The 12,677-nt window shown below is 40.1% G+C and overlaps 2 protein-coding genes across 3 annotated transcripts; both read left to right on the top strand.

Annotated features, from left to right (window-relative positions):
* The first annotated feature begins 1,332 nt into the window (after window positions 1–1,332).
* On the top strand, window positions 1,333–10,608 carry unc45a (unc-45 myosin chaperone A). The gene is made up of 19 exons (XM_044125006.1): window positions 1,333–1,478; window positions 1,581–1,773; window positions 3,711–3,886; window positions 3,961–4,050; window positions 4,168–4,335; window positions 4,985–5,153; window positions 5,227–5,397; window positions 5,711–5,882; window positions 5,974–6,274; window positions 6,355–6,449; window positions 6,545–6,686; window positions 6,807–6,947; window positions 7,068–7,195; window positions 7,271–7,337; window positions 7,732–7,845; window positions 7,928–8,043; window positions 8,426–8,543; window positions 9,435–9,590; window positions 9,668–10,608. Exons 1-19 carry the CDS (start codon window positions 1,455–1,457, stop codon window positions 9,962–9,964), a joined length of 2,838 nt encoding a protein of 945 aa, XP_043980941.1. The 5' UTR covers window positions 1,333–1,454; the 3' UTR covers window positions 9,965–10,608.
* Window positions 10,591–12,655, top strand: LOC122835725 (RCC1 domain-containing protein 1-like). Of its 2 annotated transcripts, none has more exons than XM_044125008.1 (8): window positions 10,591–10,948; window positions 11,051–11,263; window positions 11,439–11,517; window positions 11,602–11,723; window positions 11,796–11,900; window positions 12,040–12,195; window positions 12,282–12,311; window positions 12,392–12,655. In XM_044125008.1, the coding sequence occupies exons 1-8, from the start codon at window positions 10,762–10,764 to the stop codon at window positions 12,604–12,606; spliced, it is 1,107 nt and encodes a 368-aa protein (XP_043980943.1). In that variant the 5' UTR covers window positions 10,591–10,761; the 3' UTR covers window positions 12,607–12,655. The 2 variants fall into 2 exon arrangements, with proteins under 2 accessions (XP_043980943.1, XP_043980942.1); XM_044125007.1 differs by having other exon boundaries at window positions 11,358–11,517.
* Window positions 12,656–12,677: the final 22 nt, after the last annotated feature.

Genomic DNA, 12,677 nt, shown 5'->3' with positions numbered 1-12,677 from the left:
AAAAAGTATGTCCATATTTTAAGTATATGCACTCAGTAGTTAGTAATTTCTTTGCGTCAAGTTCTACATCAATGTAGCGATCAGCCTGTATAACTGCTGAATTTCTAAGAAAACCCAGATTCCTGTAACAGTGGCCTTCAGCGTATCTGTATTGTTAGGCCTGGTGTCTCTTATTTTCCTCTTGACAACACCCAACACTCAATATGATACCCTGGTCAATGCTGTAAGTTTCTTAATTGTGGCATTATGGGCAGTTGCCAAGTCCTGCTGGATAATAAAATTAGCATCTCCATAGCTTGTCACCAAATCTGTCTATCCACCTGTGCCTTGGCCTGTTCATGCAGGCCAATGTACAAATGGAGGTATATAATGGGGCATTATATTGTTTCTGGGCTCCAAATAGATACCCAGAAGGTATCTAATGCCCTAAGATCACTTCAAACCACTTGTCAACCAACACAGTCAACAACATGGCTCCCTAAATCATAACTGGTTGAAAAATCTCAACACTGGATCAAGCATCTTGGATTCCAATGCCTCTTTGCTGTCCTTCAAGATCCGAGACCTTAGAGGTCCAAAACAAATGCAAAGTTTCCTTTATGTGAAAAGTTGGGCATATCTGTGTGTCGTGGCTCTTGAAGTACTGACTCCAGAAACAAGCCAGGTACAAAAATGCTTCAACCCTTGAATGGGCCTTCCTTCAACTCATCTCAAGCCTGTGGTTTTTCCTGTTACTTGTGCAATTTTTTCTGCTGCAGTTTTTCCTTCCAGTCAACTTTCCAATTGCACTTTGGGAACAGCCAGCTTTTCCAGCAATCGCATATTGTGACTTATCTTCCTTGTGAAGAATACCAATGTACTGCTGGACAACTGTCAAATCAAAAGTATGTAATGAATCGATAACATTAGATTGTTTTTTATTATTATTATTTTCTGAAACAAAGATAATTTATCTTATTCTAATTTGATAATTATATGCTCTTCCCTTGTCACAATGAAATGCTTGTGTCTTTTGAAATGATATTTTATTGACAAGGCTGCTATACTGTAAAGCATTTAACTAAGCAAGGGCAAGGATTTGTTTGTTATGACAACTACATTAATATAATTTGTACTTATACCTTCTTATGATTTTTTGTTTCAGTTAGGTTAAAACGTAAATGCGACTTGATGTAGCTGTCTTTATCTGTGTGCAGTGAAGAAAACCACAAAGTTCACATAACCAAATAAAGTAGAGATGCAGACAGGAATGATTTGGCTGCCTTCTTCCTTTTATGGTAAAGCGGCGTAGGAGGGGAAGGGAGTGGTTTGTGCGTAAACGTCACGAACGTGCTACGTACACCAGGAAGTACTGGGATATGTCAGGAATTTTCACCGTGCGTGATAATATGAGCGATATTTGAGTACAAATTCAGCATATAAAGTCAGTTCGTGCTGTGTGTAATCAATCAAAGATGAGTGAAAGTGAAAGGCAGAAGGTAAGGAAGCTGCAGTGAGCCGTTCGGCTGATTTTTATTTCATTCAGCATATTTTGGAAAGCTTTCTGGGAGTCCGTTGCTCACCTTTGCTGTTGAATCCAGGACCCCGCAACCCTTAAGGAGGAGGGGAACACCCTCTTCAAGGCGGGAGACATGCAGGGAGCTCTCTGCTGTTACACCAAAGCGCTGAAGCTGACTGACAGCCAGGCAGACAGAGCTGTATTATACCGCAACAGATCTGCCTGCTACCTTAAACTAGAGGAGTACAGCAAAGCAGAGGCTGATGCCTCCAAAGGTATTTTATTCTGTTCTATTCGATCACATGCTGTTTTAAAACACTATAATGTCGCATTGGTAACTGAATTGGTAACCGCATTGGACATTTTAGGTTTTCAGCTTGTTTACAAAACATTAATTCAACCTGCTAAAATTCATTAATGTCCAGTATTGAAGGTGACCACAAGCCAGGTTGCACTGTTCAGTACTTATTAAGAAGGTACTACATAGGAGAAACAATGGATATGTTTTCAATGTACAAAACAAAAGATAACTATGAAAGTGAATAAAAAGCAAGGAAAAAATTAAGCATATAAAGGTATCCAAGTACATTGAATTGTGAAATACCATCCATTAGTTCCTTAATTATCATTGCAATGGGTTAGTTAGGAGAGAGAGGTGGGGGTAAATCCGGGACAGTTGCAAGTACTTCACAGCGCAACACATGGAGGCCAAGTACACACTTGCACACTCCACCAATTGACCTGACATGCATAACTTTAGTCTGCTTGAGAAGACTGAAGTTCTGTGAAAGAAACTATGGACATCCAGAAAAGACAGAGACCCCAAGTCAGGATTTGAACATAGACCTTCTTGTTCTTGATGTAAACAACTTATAACCTCCAATACATATGAGAAAAAAAATCAGTTTTTTAGGTCCTTATTTAATGTTCTTTGTTTGTTTTGTTTCAACTTCACTTCATTAGAGCTGAATAATAAAATCTGATCATCACTGCAGATTTAATTTAAATTTAATTAAACCTCTAATTAGTCAAATACTACTATCCTTTTTAATATGAGTTTTTTTTTTTTTTTTTTTTTTTTTTTGAGTGAAAAAACAAAAACAAATGATTCAGGATTGTCCTGAACACACATTTTCCTCCTCAGAGGAATGTGTAGGATGGCTATGTACACAAACTGCCCGTCCCTATGCCTGACTTTGTCTTACTGTTTTCACTTTGCCTTCTAGTAGCAAAAAAGCCAACAGTGGTAATGATGCCCTCATGGAGGTGCAAGGAAGTAAGATTTTTCTTCTCAAAACCTCCCTGTTAAAATTTTCAGACATAAAGTCCTCCCATAGAAACGGCACTGTCTATTTATAGTTTTATTAATGTTTCCCAATGCATTGCCTCTAGCAGAAACGATTCTAAAGGAGTGATGAATATTATGCTCAATATGACAGATGCTGGTTGTTATGTGAGTTTTGAAGATCACACTATGTAGAAACTATTATTTTAGCTGTGGAAACTTGTTTCTACATCCACATTATCTAGGCAACTGCCTGCTCTAATAAATTCAATCTGTATTCTAAGGATCCACTGTATTTGGAAGGCAATCATATTTCAAGTGTTATGCTCTGCTATGCTATTCCTGCTCTGCATCCCAATAAATTATTGGTTCGGTTGAACTGTTTCTCACTGCTGTTAATAGCTGAACCTGTTTTAGATCTCAGCTACAGAGATGTTCATGTAGAGTGAGTGGGTAAAGGGGACAACAAAGTGAGTTAATTACTCTAGCAATTGATCTCAACAATAATCTCTTGATTGTATGCTTTCTTAATATCATACAGCCTTTAAAAAGAAATGTATTAGTGAATCAAATTATTGCCAGACATAGAGATTACATTTATTATTTTACACTAACTTATTGAAGCTCAGTTAAACTGTATATGAAAGCAAATAAAGATGATCGCAGATACGTTTCAAAGTCGACAAGCTGCAATTTCTTTATAAATTTGACTTACTATGTGGGACATCTGGATAGAAGACAACAAAGCCCATTGGACAAGCTGTAGATCTTATTTATATTATTTTCCTCACCCACTGCATCAAAGACATCAAGTACAGGGTTATGGGTTTTAATAGGAGGTTTGACTGTGTTCTTTGAATTCTTATTTTAGTTCAGAATTTCATGTGAGTAACAAAGGTCAATTTTGCTACTATCTTCCCTTTTCAGCTCTTGACACGGACCCCGGCGATGTGAAAGCCAGGTTTCGGCGAGCTCAGGCATACCAGAAGCTCGGCCGGCTCGACCAAGCTTTCCTGGATACTCAGAGGTGTGCCCAGCTGGAGCCCAAAAACCGAGCTTTTCAGGATCTGCTCAGACTTCTGGGAGCACAGATCCACCAGAAGGTGACGTGAGGCTCATTAAGTCTTCAAACAGGTGAAACGGAAGCTAATTCAAATCTTCTCCCTTCAATCTTTAGTCAGCACAGCTAAACTCCACAGATGCTCGTGTGCAGCAGATGTTCTCCGTCCTCTTAGATTCCTCTGCTAAAGACTCCGATCGACAGAAGGTACAGATGGCTCGTATAGTCAGAGTAAACCCCTCTTGCTTACTTGTCAGTGTATTCGAATTGTCATTATTTATGTGTAAAAATGTGATTCACCAAAAAGTTTTTCATTTTTTTCAGGCAGCTCAGAATTTAGTGGTATTGTCCCGAGATGAGGGAGGAGCCGAGCAGATCTTCCGCAATGATGGAGTGAAGCTGATCCAGAAACTTCTGCCATCAAAGCAGGAAGATGTTGTCCTTTCTGCTCTCAGGACCTTAGTAGGATTGTGCACAGGACACCAATCAAGAGTACGTATTATTTAATTCAAAAGTCAAAAATGTTAACTCTTCCTGCTAATTCTTTCCATTCATTGAATGTGAATGAGAGTATATCAAAAGATGAACTCCTCATTTGTCTGTTCAAATCTATTCGCTTTGCTGGTAACTTAAAGTTAAATCCATGTAAAGGTTAAAAAACACAGCTGGACAAATAGATCACAAAGACCTGTCTCAAATTTTCTAAACAAAAATCTTGATGACGCCCCAAACTTTAGAAGAAAAAAATGTGTTCCTTTACAGTGAGGTAAAATACTGATTGTCAGTTGCCTCAAACATTTATGGCAGTTGTTGGCAATAAAATCGCCACTACCATTAAATAGGCTTAGAGGTTTTATTTATTTGCACATAAATAAAATATCTGCATCAATCATAATATAGTATTAATTTAATATTTAATGCTAGTATTGATTTTGAATTCATCATGAATTAGAAATCTTCTCAGAACCATTTTTTAAAGAGAAACCTGAAAGTACAACAGTTGGTTAATTTCTAAAATTACTAACAAACTTCTGCTAAAGTTTCTCCATTGGACTAAGATGAAAGGAGACGATCTCTGGCATTTGTTCTTCAGATGATAAAATACGTGGTAACATGCTGACATTCGCTGTTTTATTCTCAGACCATGGCTATCGTGAATGAGTTGGGAATGGAACAGCTGTGTGCAGTAATGGGGTCAGCAGCCTCCACTGTGTCTCTGGCTGCGTGCCACCTGCTGCAGGTGATGTTTGAGGCCCTGACAGAGGGCATGAAAAGAGAGATTAGAGGCAAAGATGAAGCCATACTTCCTGGTGAGTACCTGGACTTGGCAACGCTCCGTTAAGTTATACCACTGGGGTAATTTTCTTTATGAATTTGGCACAGAACCGTCGAAGGAACTGCGTTCGATGCTACGCCACCTTTTGGAAATGATTCCAGCCCAAAATGTGTCCGGGCCAGGCAGAGACAGCGCCATCAACCTCCTGGTCAAGCAAGTTCCCCGCAAGTCCTTGAAGAACCCTGACAACTCCCTCTCGTTATGGGTGATAGACCAGGGTAGGAAACACACCTGCAAGTAAACAGCCCATATTAACGATATAATGTAATCAGACCTGTGTATAACCAGCAAAATTTAACTTTGCTTTCGGAAAAATGTGATCAATCCCAACTAATTTATGATTGTTCACATAGGACCAGGTTGGCTTTGTCACTTGATAAATGAAACCATAATTTTTTCAAGTCTCTCAGTTTATCTTTCTCTAATATTTGTTTTGATCACAGACATAAAAGTGTGTAAAAATTTAAAGAGGGCAAATATATTTAGAATATTTACCAGAAGTTTTGTCTGAGACACTCTGTTCTTTTGTAGGGCTGAAGAAAATCCTGCAGGTGGCTGGGACTGTTGCTGAGCTGTCGGAGGGGCCGCCCCTTACAGAAAACACTCACATGAGCTGCTCCGTGTTGCTTTGCAAACTCTATGATGACCTCAAGAGCGACAAAGAGAGAGAAAACTTCAGTAAACTTTGCGAAGAATACGTTCAGTAAGTCAAATCTTTCTAAAGCTTCTCCTGAAATTAAGCATTAGATTCCCTAGAAAACGAAAAATAATTCACAGAATCTTTTGCTTGATAGGGAACACTTCAGACGGTCTGGCCTAGATGGCAAACTGCGTGCCATTCAGACAGTTTCTGTGCTCCTCCAAGGACCGAGCGACGTGGGCAACATCACTCTGGAAATCTCTGGAATGATGGACGTCGTTATCTCTCTTTGTGCTTCAGAAGATGTGACTCACCAACAGGTTGCCGTGGAGGCTCTCATCCACGCTGCAGGCAAGGCCAAGAGAGCCTCGTTCATCACAGCCAACGGCGTGGCGCTCTTGAAGGACCTCTACAAGAAGAGTGAGAATGACAGGATACGTGTGAGAGCTCTTGTGGTAAGTGTCACAAACTGATAGAGGGAAAAACATTATCGAGTGAAAGGAAAACTTACTGTCTTGTGTGGGTTGTTATGCAGGGCTTGTGTAAGCTTGGATCAGCAGGAGGCACAGATTTCAGCATGAAGCAATTTGCAGAGGGATCCACGCTCAAGCTCGCCAAACAGTGCAGGAAGTTCGTGCTCCTGATTATGTTTTTATCCTAGCAACATATAACAGTTGATTTTGGGTTGCAAGATTAAAGAGAAGTACCATTTCTGTTCCTCTTAGATGGTTGTGTAATGAGTCTCTTCCCCCAACGTCTCGCCGTTGGTCTGTGGAAGGTCTTGCCTACCTCACTTTTGACGCTGATGTGAAGGAAGACCTGGTGGAAGACAAAAATGCTCTCTTAGCCATGTTTGATCTGGCAAAGGTTGTACTGATCTTTTAAATTTCTGCATACAAGTGAAACACAAACCTTTTTAGATATTTAAGGACACACATTGCAGTAATCACACATTCTTGTTGTGTGCTTCTTTTTGGTTTCATGCAGTCGGAAGATAAGACGGTGCTCTTTGCTGTGGGTTCCACGTTAGTAAATTGCACCAACAGCTACGATGTGGAAAAACCAGATCCTCAGCTGGTGGAGCTGGCCAAGTACGCAAAGCAGCATGTGCCTGAGGAGCATCCCAAGGTGTGTCACACTTCCTTCTTTTTAGGGTCTGATTAGTTGTAATGCCAAGCTGCTTTTACATTTTCTAATGTATCATCACTAAGTGTGATCATTTTGACTGTGAATCTCTTTTGCTGTTAGGATGCACCATCCTTTGTGGAAAAAAGGCTAGGCAAACTTCTGGAAGCTGGTGTTGTGTCAGCGTTGGTGTGTATGGTCAAACAGGAGAGTCCTGCCCTCACAGAAGCTTGCCGGGAATTTATTGCCAGGTATCAACAAAAGAAGCAAACGTTCTTCTTTGGACAGTTTTTCTGTAGGTTTTTTTACACCCTTTGTCCTTGCAGGGTTTTCCTGGCTTTAGTTGATCGACAGGAGGACAGAGGTATAGTGGTGGCACAAGGTGGAGGAAAGGTAAAACACAATAATACAATGTGTAATTGTGTAAGTTGTATCAATTTATAAGTGTCACGTTTCATCACAGGAACATCAATGTGTTTTAATTGGGATTTTGCATGAGAGACTTGTTTAATTGTGAAAAAAATATATATTTTCAAAATGTAAACTAAGAAAAATCTGAGATTTTCCATGCATTTTATTTTCTTAATAATCTATAATTAAATGTACATAGACCACACTTTTCAATTGTCACTCCCTTCTATGTTATGTCCTTGTGCTACTTTCTGCTAATCCTCCACATTAAATCCCATTGAAATACTTTTGTGAACCATTATATTCCTGCTTTAACCTGCACTCTAATCCAATCTCTGTGCTAGAAGGATTAATTACTGATCATCCCTTTCAAAAGGCTTTGATCCCCCTTGCAACTGACAACACAGATGTAGGAAAGGTCAAAGCTGCACAAGCCCTGGCAAAAATAGCCATCACATCTAACCCAGAGATTGCCTTTCCAGGAGAGCGGGTAAAAAAGAAATGCAAAAGTAGATTTGTTTATAATAATGCAAACATTGAATGTGCCTCAAATTTTCCTCATGTTTTGGCAGATCTATGAGGTGGTGCGACCGCTTGTGAACCTTTTACAGCTGGAGTGCACTTTGCTGCAAAACTTCGAATCTCTGATGGCTCTCACCAACCTGGCTGGCATCAGTGAAAGACTCAGGTTGGCCACTAGGGGGAAGTGTTTCCCTAGAAATAAATATACAAAGGGCGTTGGAATTACTGAAATCAATAAGTTTATGTGGTTCCAGCGAAATTTTTTTTGGTCTTTTTTTTTAAAGTTAGGATTACTTTATCTTTTTCTATTTATAATTCCATTGTAGTCTATGCTCATTTTTAAGTAGAAGCTATAATGCCCTTTTAAATAGCAAACTCCTGTGAAAAGTTGGATTATGCAAACCAGACACAATTGTTTATTGTTTTGTTCATTAAGTGACAGGCTGATTCTTAAACTCTTTTGCTCTCCTTTAAGTTATCTTATACATTGCCATGCTTGCCTTGACAGATAGTTTTTAGAGTCTTTAATTTTTATATTCTTTCCACAGGCAAAAGATTATCAAGGAAAAAGCCTTGCCAAAGATTGAAGGCTACATGTTTGAAGAGAATGAGCTGGTCCGAGCTGCTGCCACTGAGTGCATGTGTAACTTAGTTTTGAGTACAGAGGTAACACACATATATTTAACACCACCTTAAAAAGTAACCCCCAGAAGTGTTCAAATCCTTTAAACTTCTTCACATGTTGTCACCTAACAACCACCAACGTCAATATATTTTAGTTGGATATTTTATGAAGGAAAATCACAAAGTCGTGTGTCATTGTGAAATTTTGGCTACATAGCCATAGGGAACATTCCCTGCAAAGTATTGTGTACAATTTGAGTGTATAAAAAGGGGGGAAAAGTAAATAAGTGTCTGGTTTTGAAGAACTGAAAAAGATGGGAATAATCAGCACAATATACAAAGGTTTTAATGTGAGCATTAAGGTTTGGCCCACATTTTTGGAGTGCTGGTTATTCCCATTTTCCCCCCTGCATAGCTTGCTAAACTGCAAATAGAGAGTCTGGAGTACTGTCTTATAACCTAACCCTGGCTTAAGCTTTTTTACAACTTTCTCCTTGACCTGTCTGCTGTGATCCTTGGTCTTCATGATGCTGTTTGTTCAGTGAAATTCCTCAACAATCTGCTGAAGACTTCCTGAAACAGCTAGATTGATATTCAGATGAAATTACACACAGGGGGATTCTATTTACTCCTTTTGTGACATTTGATTGCTCTGGGGATTATTTAGGGCTCAAAGAAAAAATTGGACTGAATACAAAAATAAGCCACACTTTTCAGATTTGAAACATGGTGTATTTTCCTTCCACTCCACAGCTATGTACCTCTTTGTGTTAATGTATTTAAAATTATATCCCAATAAATATTTTTTTAATTTTCCAGTATATGTACATATATTAAAAAAGTAACGTTGTTTGTGGGGCATACTCTCACAAGGCACCGTAAAACAAAATCTTAAGAAAGGCTGAAAAATAAAATCATGCCGTTTGTCCTCAGGTGCAGAAGCTCTTCTTAGCCACAGGGAACGATCGCCTGAAGCTCCTCGTGCTTTACTGCGGAGAAGAGGATGAACGGCTCCGAAAAGCTGCTGCAGGCACTCTGGCCATGCTGACTGCCGAACAGCCAGAGCTCTGCCCTCGAATCCCTGGAACTGTAAGAAAACCTTTACTTATGTTTTTTTAAATGCTGCACTTATTCTCTGCTTGACTCCTGTGCTTCATCTTTCCTAGACAACCCATTGGCTGGAGATTTTCCAGGCTCTGCTGCTCAGTGAAATATCTGACCTGCGTCACCGCGGCGTGGTCATAGTTCAGAATATGATGCAGGCGGAGAAAGGTCTGGCTGAGACTCTTATGGAGAGTGAAGCTTTGGAGATACTCACTGTCCTTGCAAAGGGAGGAGAAGGCGCAGTAGACCCTGTTTCCAAGGTCGCTCAGAACTGTCTAAATAAAGCAGTGGAGTATGGCATCATTCGGAGCAGAGAAGACAGGATAGAAAAGGAAAAGGGCAAAGGAACTGAACCCTGAAAAATGCTCCTACAGAGTGTGAATGTGCCTTTTGGAAGTGAAAAGTGAAGAAATCTTAATTTTTTTGCAGTGAGTTATAAAAAGGACATGTCATCTGAGCAAAATATGGTAAAAAGCAGTAGGACATTTATTTAAATAGGTTCTACAATTTCAACATATAAACACATGTGGACACAAATAACCTATAATAGACACTTTGATGCACTCAATGTTTCTTAATCCTTTCATCGTCAGGATGTGCATTATACCAAAAATATGTAATAATTGAGGACTTACTGTTTACAGACTAGCACAGAATGAAACTGTTTTATTTTAGCCAAAGCATTTCGGTGTGACTACAATCGTTTTCATTTACGTACATTTCCTTTACTAGACTGATGCTGAAGCACATAAAAAAGTTACTGTGGATACCGATGCTGGTTCTCAAAAGGGGCCTATGGTTTATAATTGATATGCTCTTTTAGCAATACAAATTATGCTTTGTTTTCCTAAATCCTGCACAGAAATGTACTATTTTGCACCAGTTGAAATTGTCACTTTTGGTTTCAATTTTTGCCGAATCACTACATTCCTGGTGTGTTTTGTATTCTACCGTTTTTACTGGAGATGTTGAAGATCATGAAAATAAACTTTCTGCGAAACAATTGCGTGTAGTCGATTACGATTGTAAACGAAAACACGGCTGTCATGTGGTTGGATAAGCGCATGCGCAGACCTCCCAGTTGGTTCCTGTTCAGTGTTCAGATCCCGCGTTGCGTGGAGCTTCCGAAGGAAGCCAAAAGAGTAAAGCGAGTTAAATGCGCTGGTTTGGGTTTGGCTTCAATGCGTTTGCTCAAATATGTGTGCCGGAGAAGTCGGAGAAGGAAGAAAGTAACAGCGCTGTGGGGCAAGAGAAAGTATGCGTTCCCGTGGAGCTGGTGAATCATATAGGTAGAAGTAAAATCAGAGCAAGTTGGAGTCGTAGAGCGTCTTTGTTTTTAGATGGTAGGTTTATTATTTTGAAAATATCTCGTCTTTAATGCATGTTTTAACTGATGGAACAGAAGGTGACTGGCTATAAACTTGCCGTGTTTTCTGATCCTCCAGAGGAGAGTTGTGTGCGCTTGGCTGGTTTCTGTGCATCCATCTCCAATGAGTCCTTCAGTCCCGTTACAGTGAACACCAGTGACTGTCAAGATGCAGTAATCAGTGAAACGCACCTTACCCTTGCTTTCCCAGACAGAATTGAATCCTGGGATCTGCAAAGCAAGGATAAGACTCCATCATGGAGCATGGAGATGGCTCAGTCACAGAACTCTGGTATATTGCTGTCCGAGTTTGTACAACTGAGAAAGATTTGCATCAAATAGCTGCCCAGTAATTGTTTTATTTTTATTTTTGTCTTCTGATGTAGATGTGAATTTGCCATTGGTCCCTGGAGGATACATTTCCTCTAAACCCCCTATTTTCCGCTCCTTGTCTTCTCACTTCCAAGCCAAGAGCCTCGCACTGGGTGGAGAACACGCCATCCTTCTGACTGCTGCTGGAGCTGTTTACACCTGGGGTCAGGGCAGGTAGAGCTCATATACTTCTGGGGATTCTGATCTAAATTCTCTTGTGCAGGTTTTGGTTTGTCAACAGACATGTTTCTTTAATAGCCACGGCCAGTTGGGGCATGGAGGACTCATCCCTGAGGAGGAGCCCAGGACAGTGGAGGCTCTGTGGGGGATGTCCATTAGGTCTGTGGCTGCAGGAGGCTGGCACTCCGTCTGTGTTGGTGGTAAGTTTTAAATCAAATAATTATATCACAGACCCCAACCGGAGAAAAAAAATTTGATGTCTTTTTATTCAGATGGCGGTGACCTCTATGTGTGGGGCTGGAATGAAAGCGGTCAACTTGGGCTTCCATCACGTGGTTTGAGGAAAGCTTCACAGCAGAAAAGTGATCAGCAAGCAGGTTTGTCAAAATGTTTTAGAAAGTAAACCCTTAAGTCCAGCAGATTACCCATATTCGTCTTTCTTACTCAGTTCCAGTAAAATTCAAATTTTCAGTTTGCTGCTCATTTAACAGTAGTATCCTTCAATGCATTGAACAGGAGAACAATGCAGCAGTTTCAGCACACGTCCTGATGAAGAGCTACATGAAGAAGTGTTCATTTCAATCCAGGCATTCCCAGCTCTGGTCGATGTCAGTCCGTCATGTGAGATCAGTACGGTCAGCTGTGGATCCCGGCACACAGCTGCAGTAACAAGTAATGAATACAGTTGAAGATTAATCGTGCTGCCAATTATTGTTTTAGAACGAGCAGCTGATACTCATGCATATTTTCTCATTCAGCAACAGGCTATCTTTACACTTGGGGATGGGGTAAGTTTGACGCAGGCTGACATTTTGAGACCCACCAGTTAATAATGAGCTTTCCTAACTCTCTTTTCTCGTATTTTCAGGAGAATACGGCCAGCTTGGACACCAAACAACTTCCAGTTTAGACGAGCCTCAGTGTGTGGAGTTTTTCAGGACTGAGAACCTGCATGTTGTTGATGTGGTTTGTGGGTCATGGAACACTTTTACTGCAGCTGTCAAGAAGGAAGTACTTGGATTGAAAAATGTCCCACAATTACCCCCTGTGAGCACCGCCAGTGAACTTTGGACTACGTGCTAGGAAACATCAACAAATACTTTAACATTTATGATTAAAATGTGTTTTGTAATTTTTGTTCATATTTAAAAGAC

Source organism: Gambusia affinis, linkage group LG08 (genome assembly GCF_019740435.1).
Source record: "Gambusia affinis linkage group LG08, SWU_Gaff_1.0, whole genome shotgun sequence".
NCBI lineage: Eukaryota > Metazoa > Chordata > Actinopteri > Cyprinodontiformes > Poeciliidae > Gambusia > Gambusia affinis.
This window is presented reverse-complemented; position numbering and strand designations above follow the sequence as displayed.

What these genes read in the sequence shown, in the direction of transcription:
- unc45a (XM_044125006.1), top strand. Translation starts at nt 1,455, where the DNA reads ATGAGTGAAAGTGAAAGGCAGAAG. An exon ending in GTGAAAGTGAAAGGCAGAAG is followed by an intron (nt 1,479 to 1,580) that starts GTAAGGAAGCTG and finishes TGTTGAATCCAG; the next exon opens with GACCCCGCAACCCTTAAGGA. An exon ending in CTTTGCGAAGAATACGTTCA is followed by an intron (nt 5,883 to 5,973) that starts GTAAGTCAAATC and finishes TTTGCTTGATAG; the next exon opens with GGAACACTTCAGACGGTCTG.
- LOC122835725 (XM_044125007.1), top strand. Translation starts at nt 10,762, where the DNA reads ATGCGCTGGTTTGGGTTTGGCTTCAATGCGTTTGCTCAAATATGTGTG. An exon ending in TACACCTGGGGTCAGGGCAG is followed by an intron (nt 11,518 to 11,601) that starts GTAGAGCTCATA and finishes TTTCTTTAATAG; the next exon opens with CCACGGCCAGTTGGGGCATG. An exon ending in GCACACAGCTGCAGTAACAA is followed by an intron (nt 12,196 to 12,281) that starts GTAATGAATACA and finishes TTTCTCATTCAG; the next exon opens with CAACAGGCTATCTTTACACT.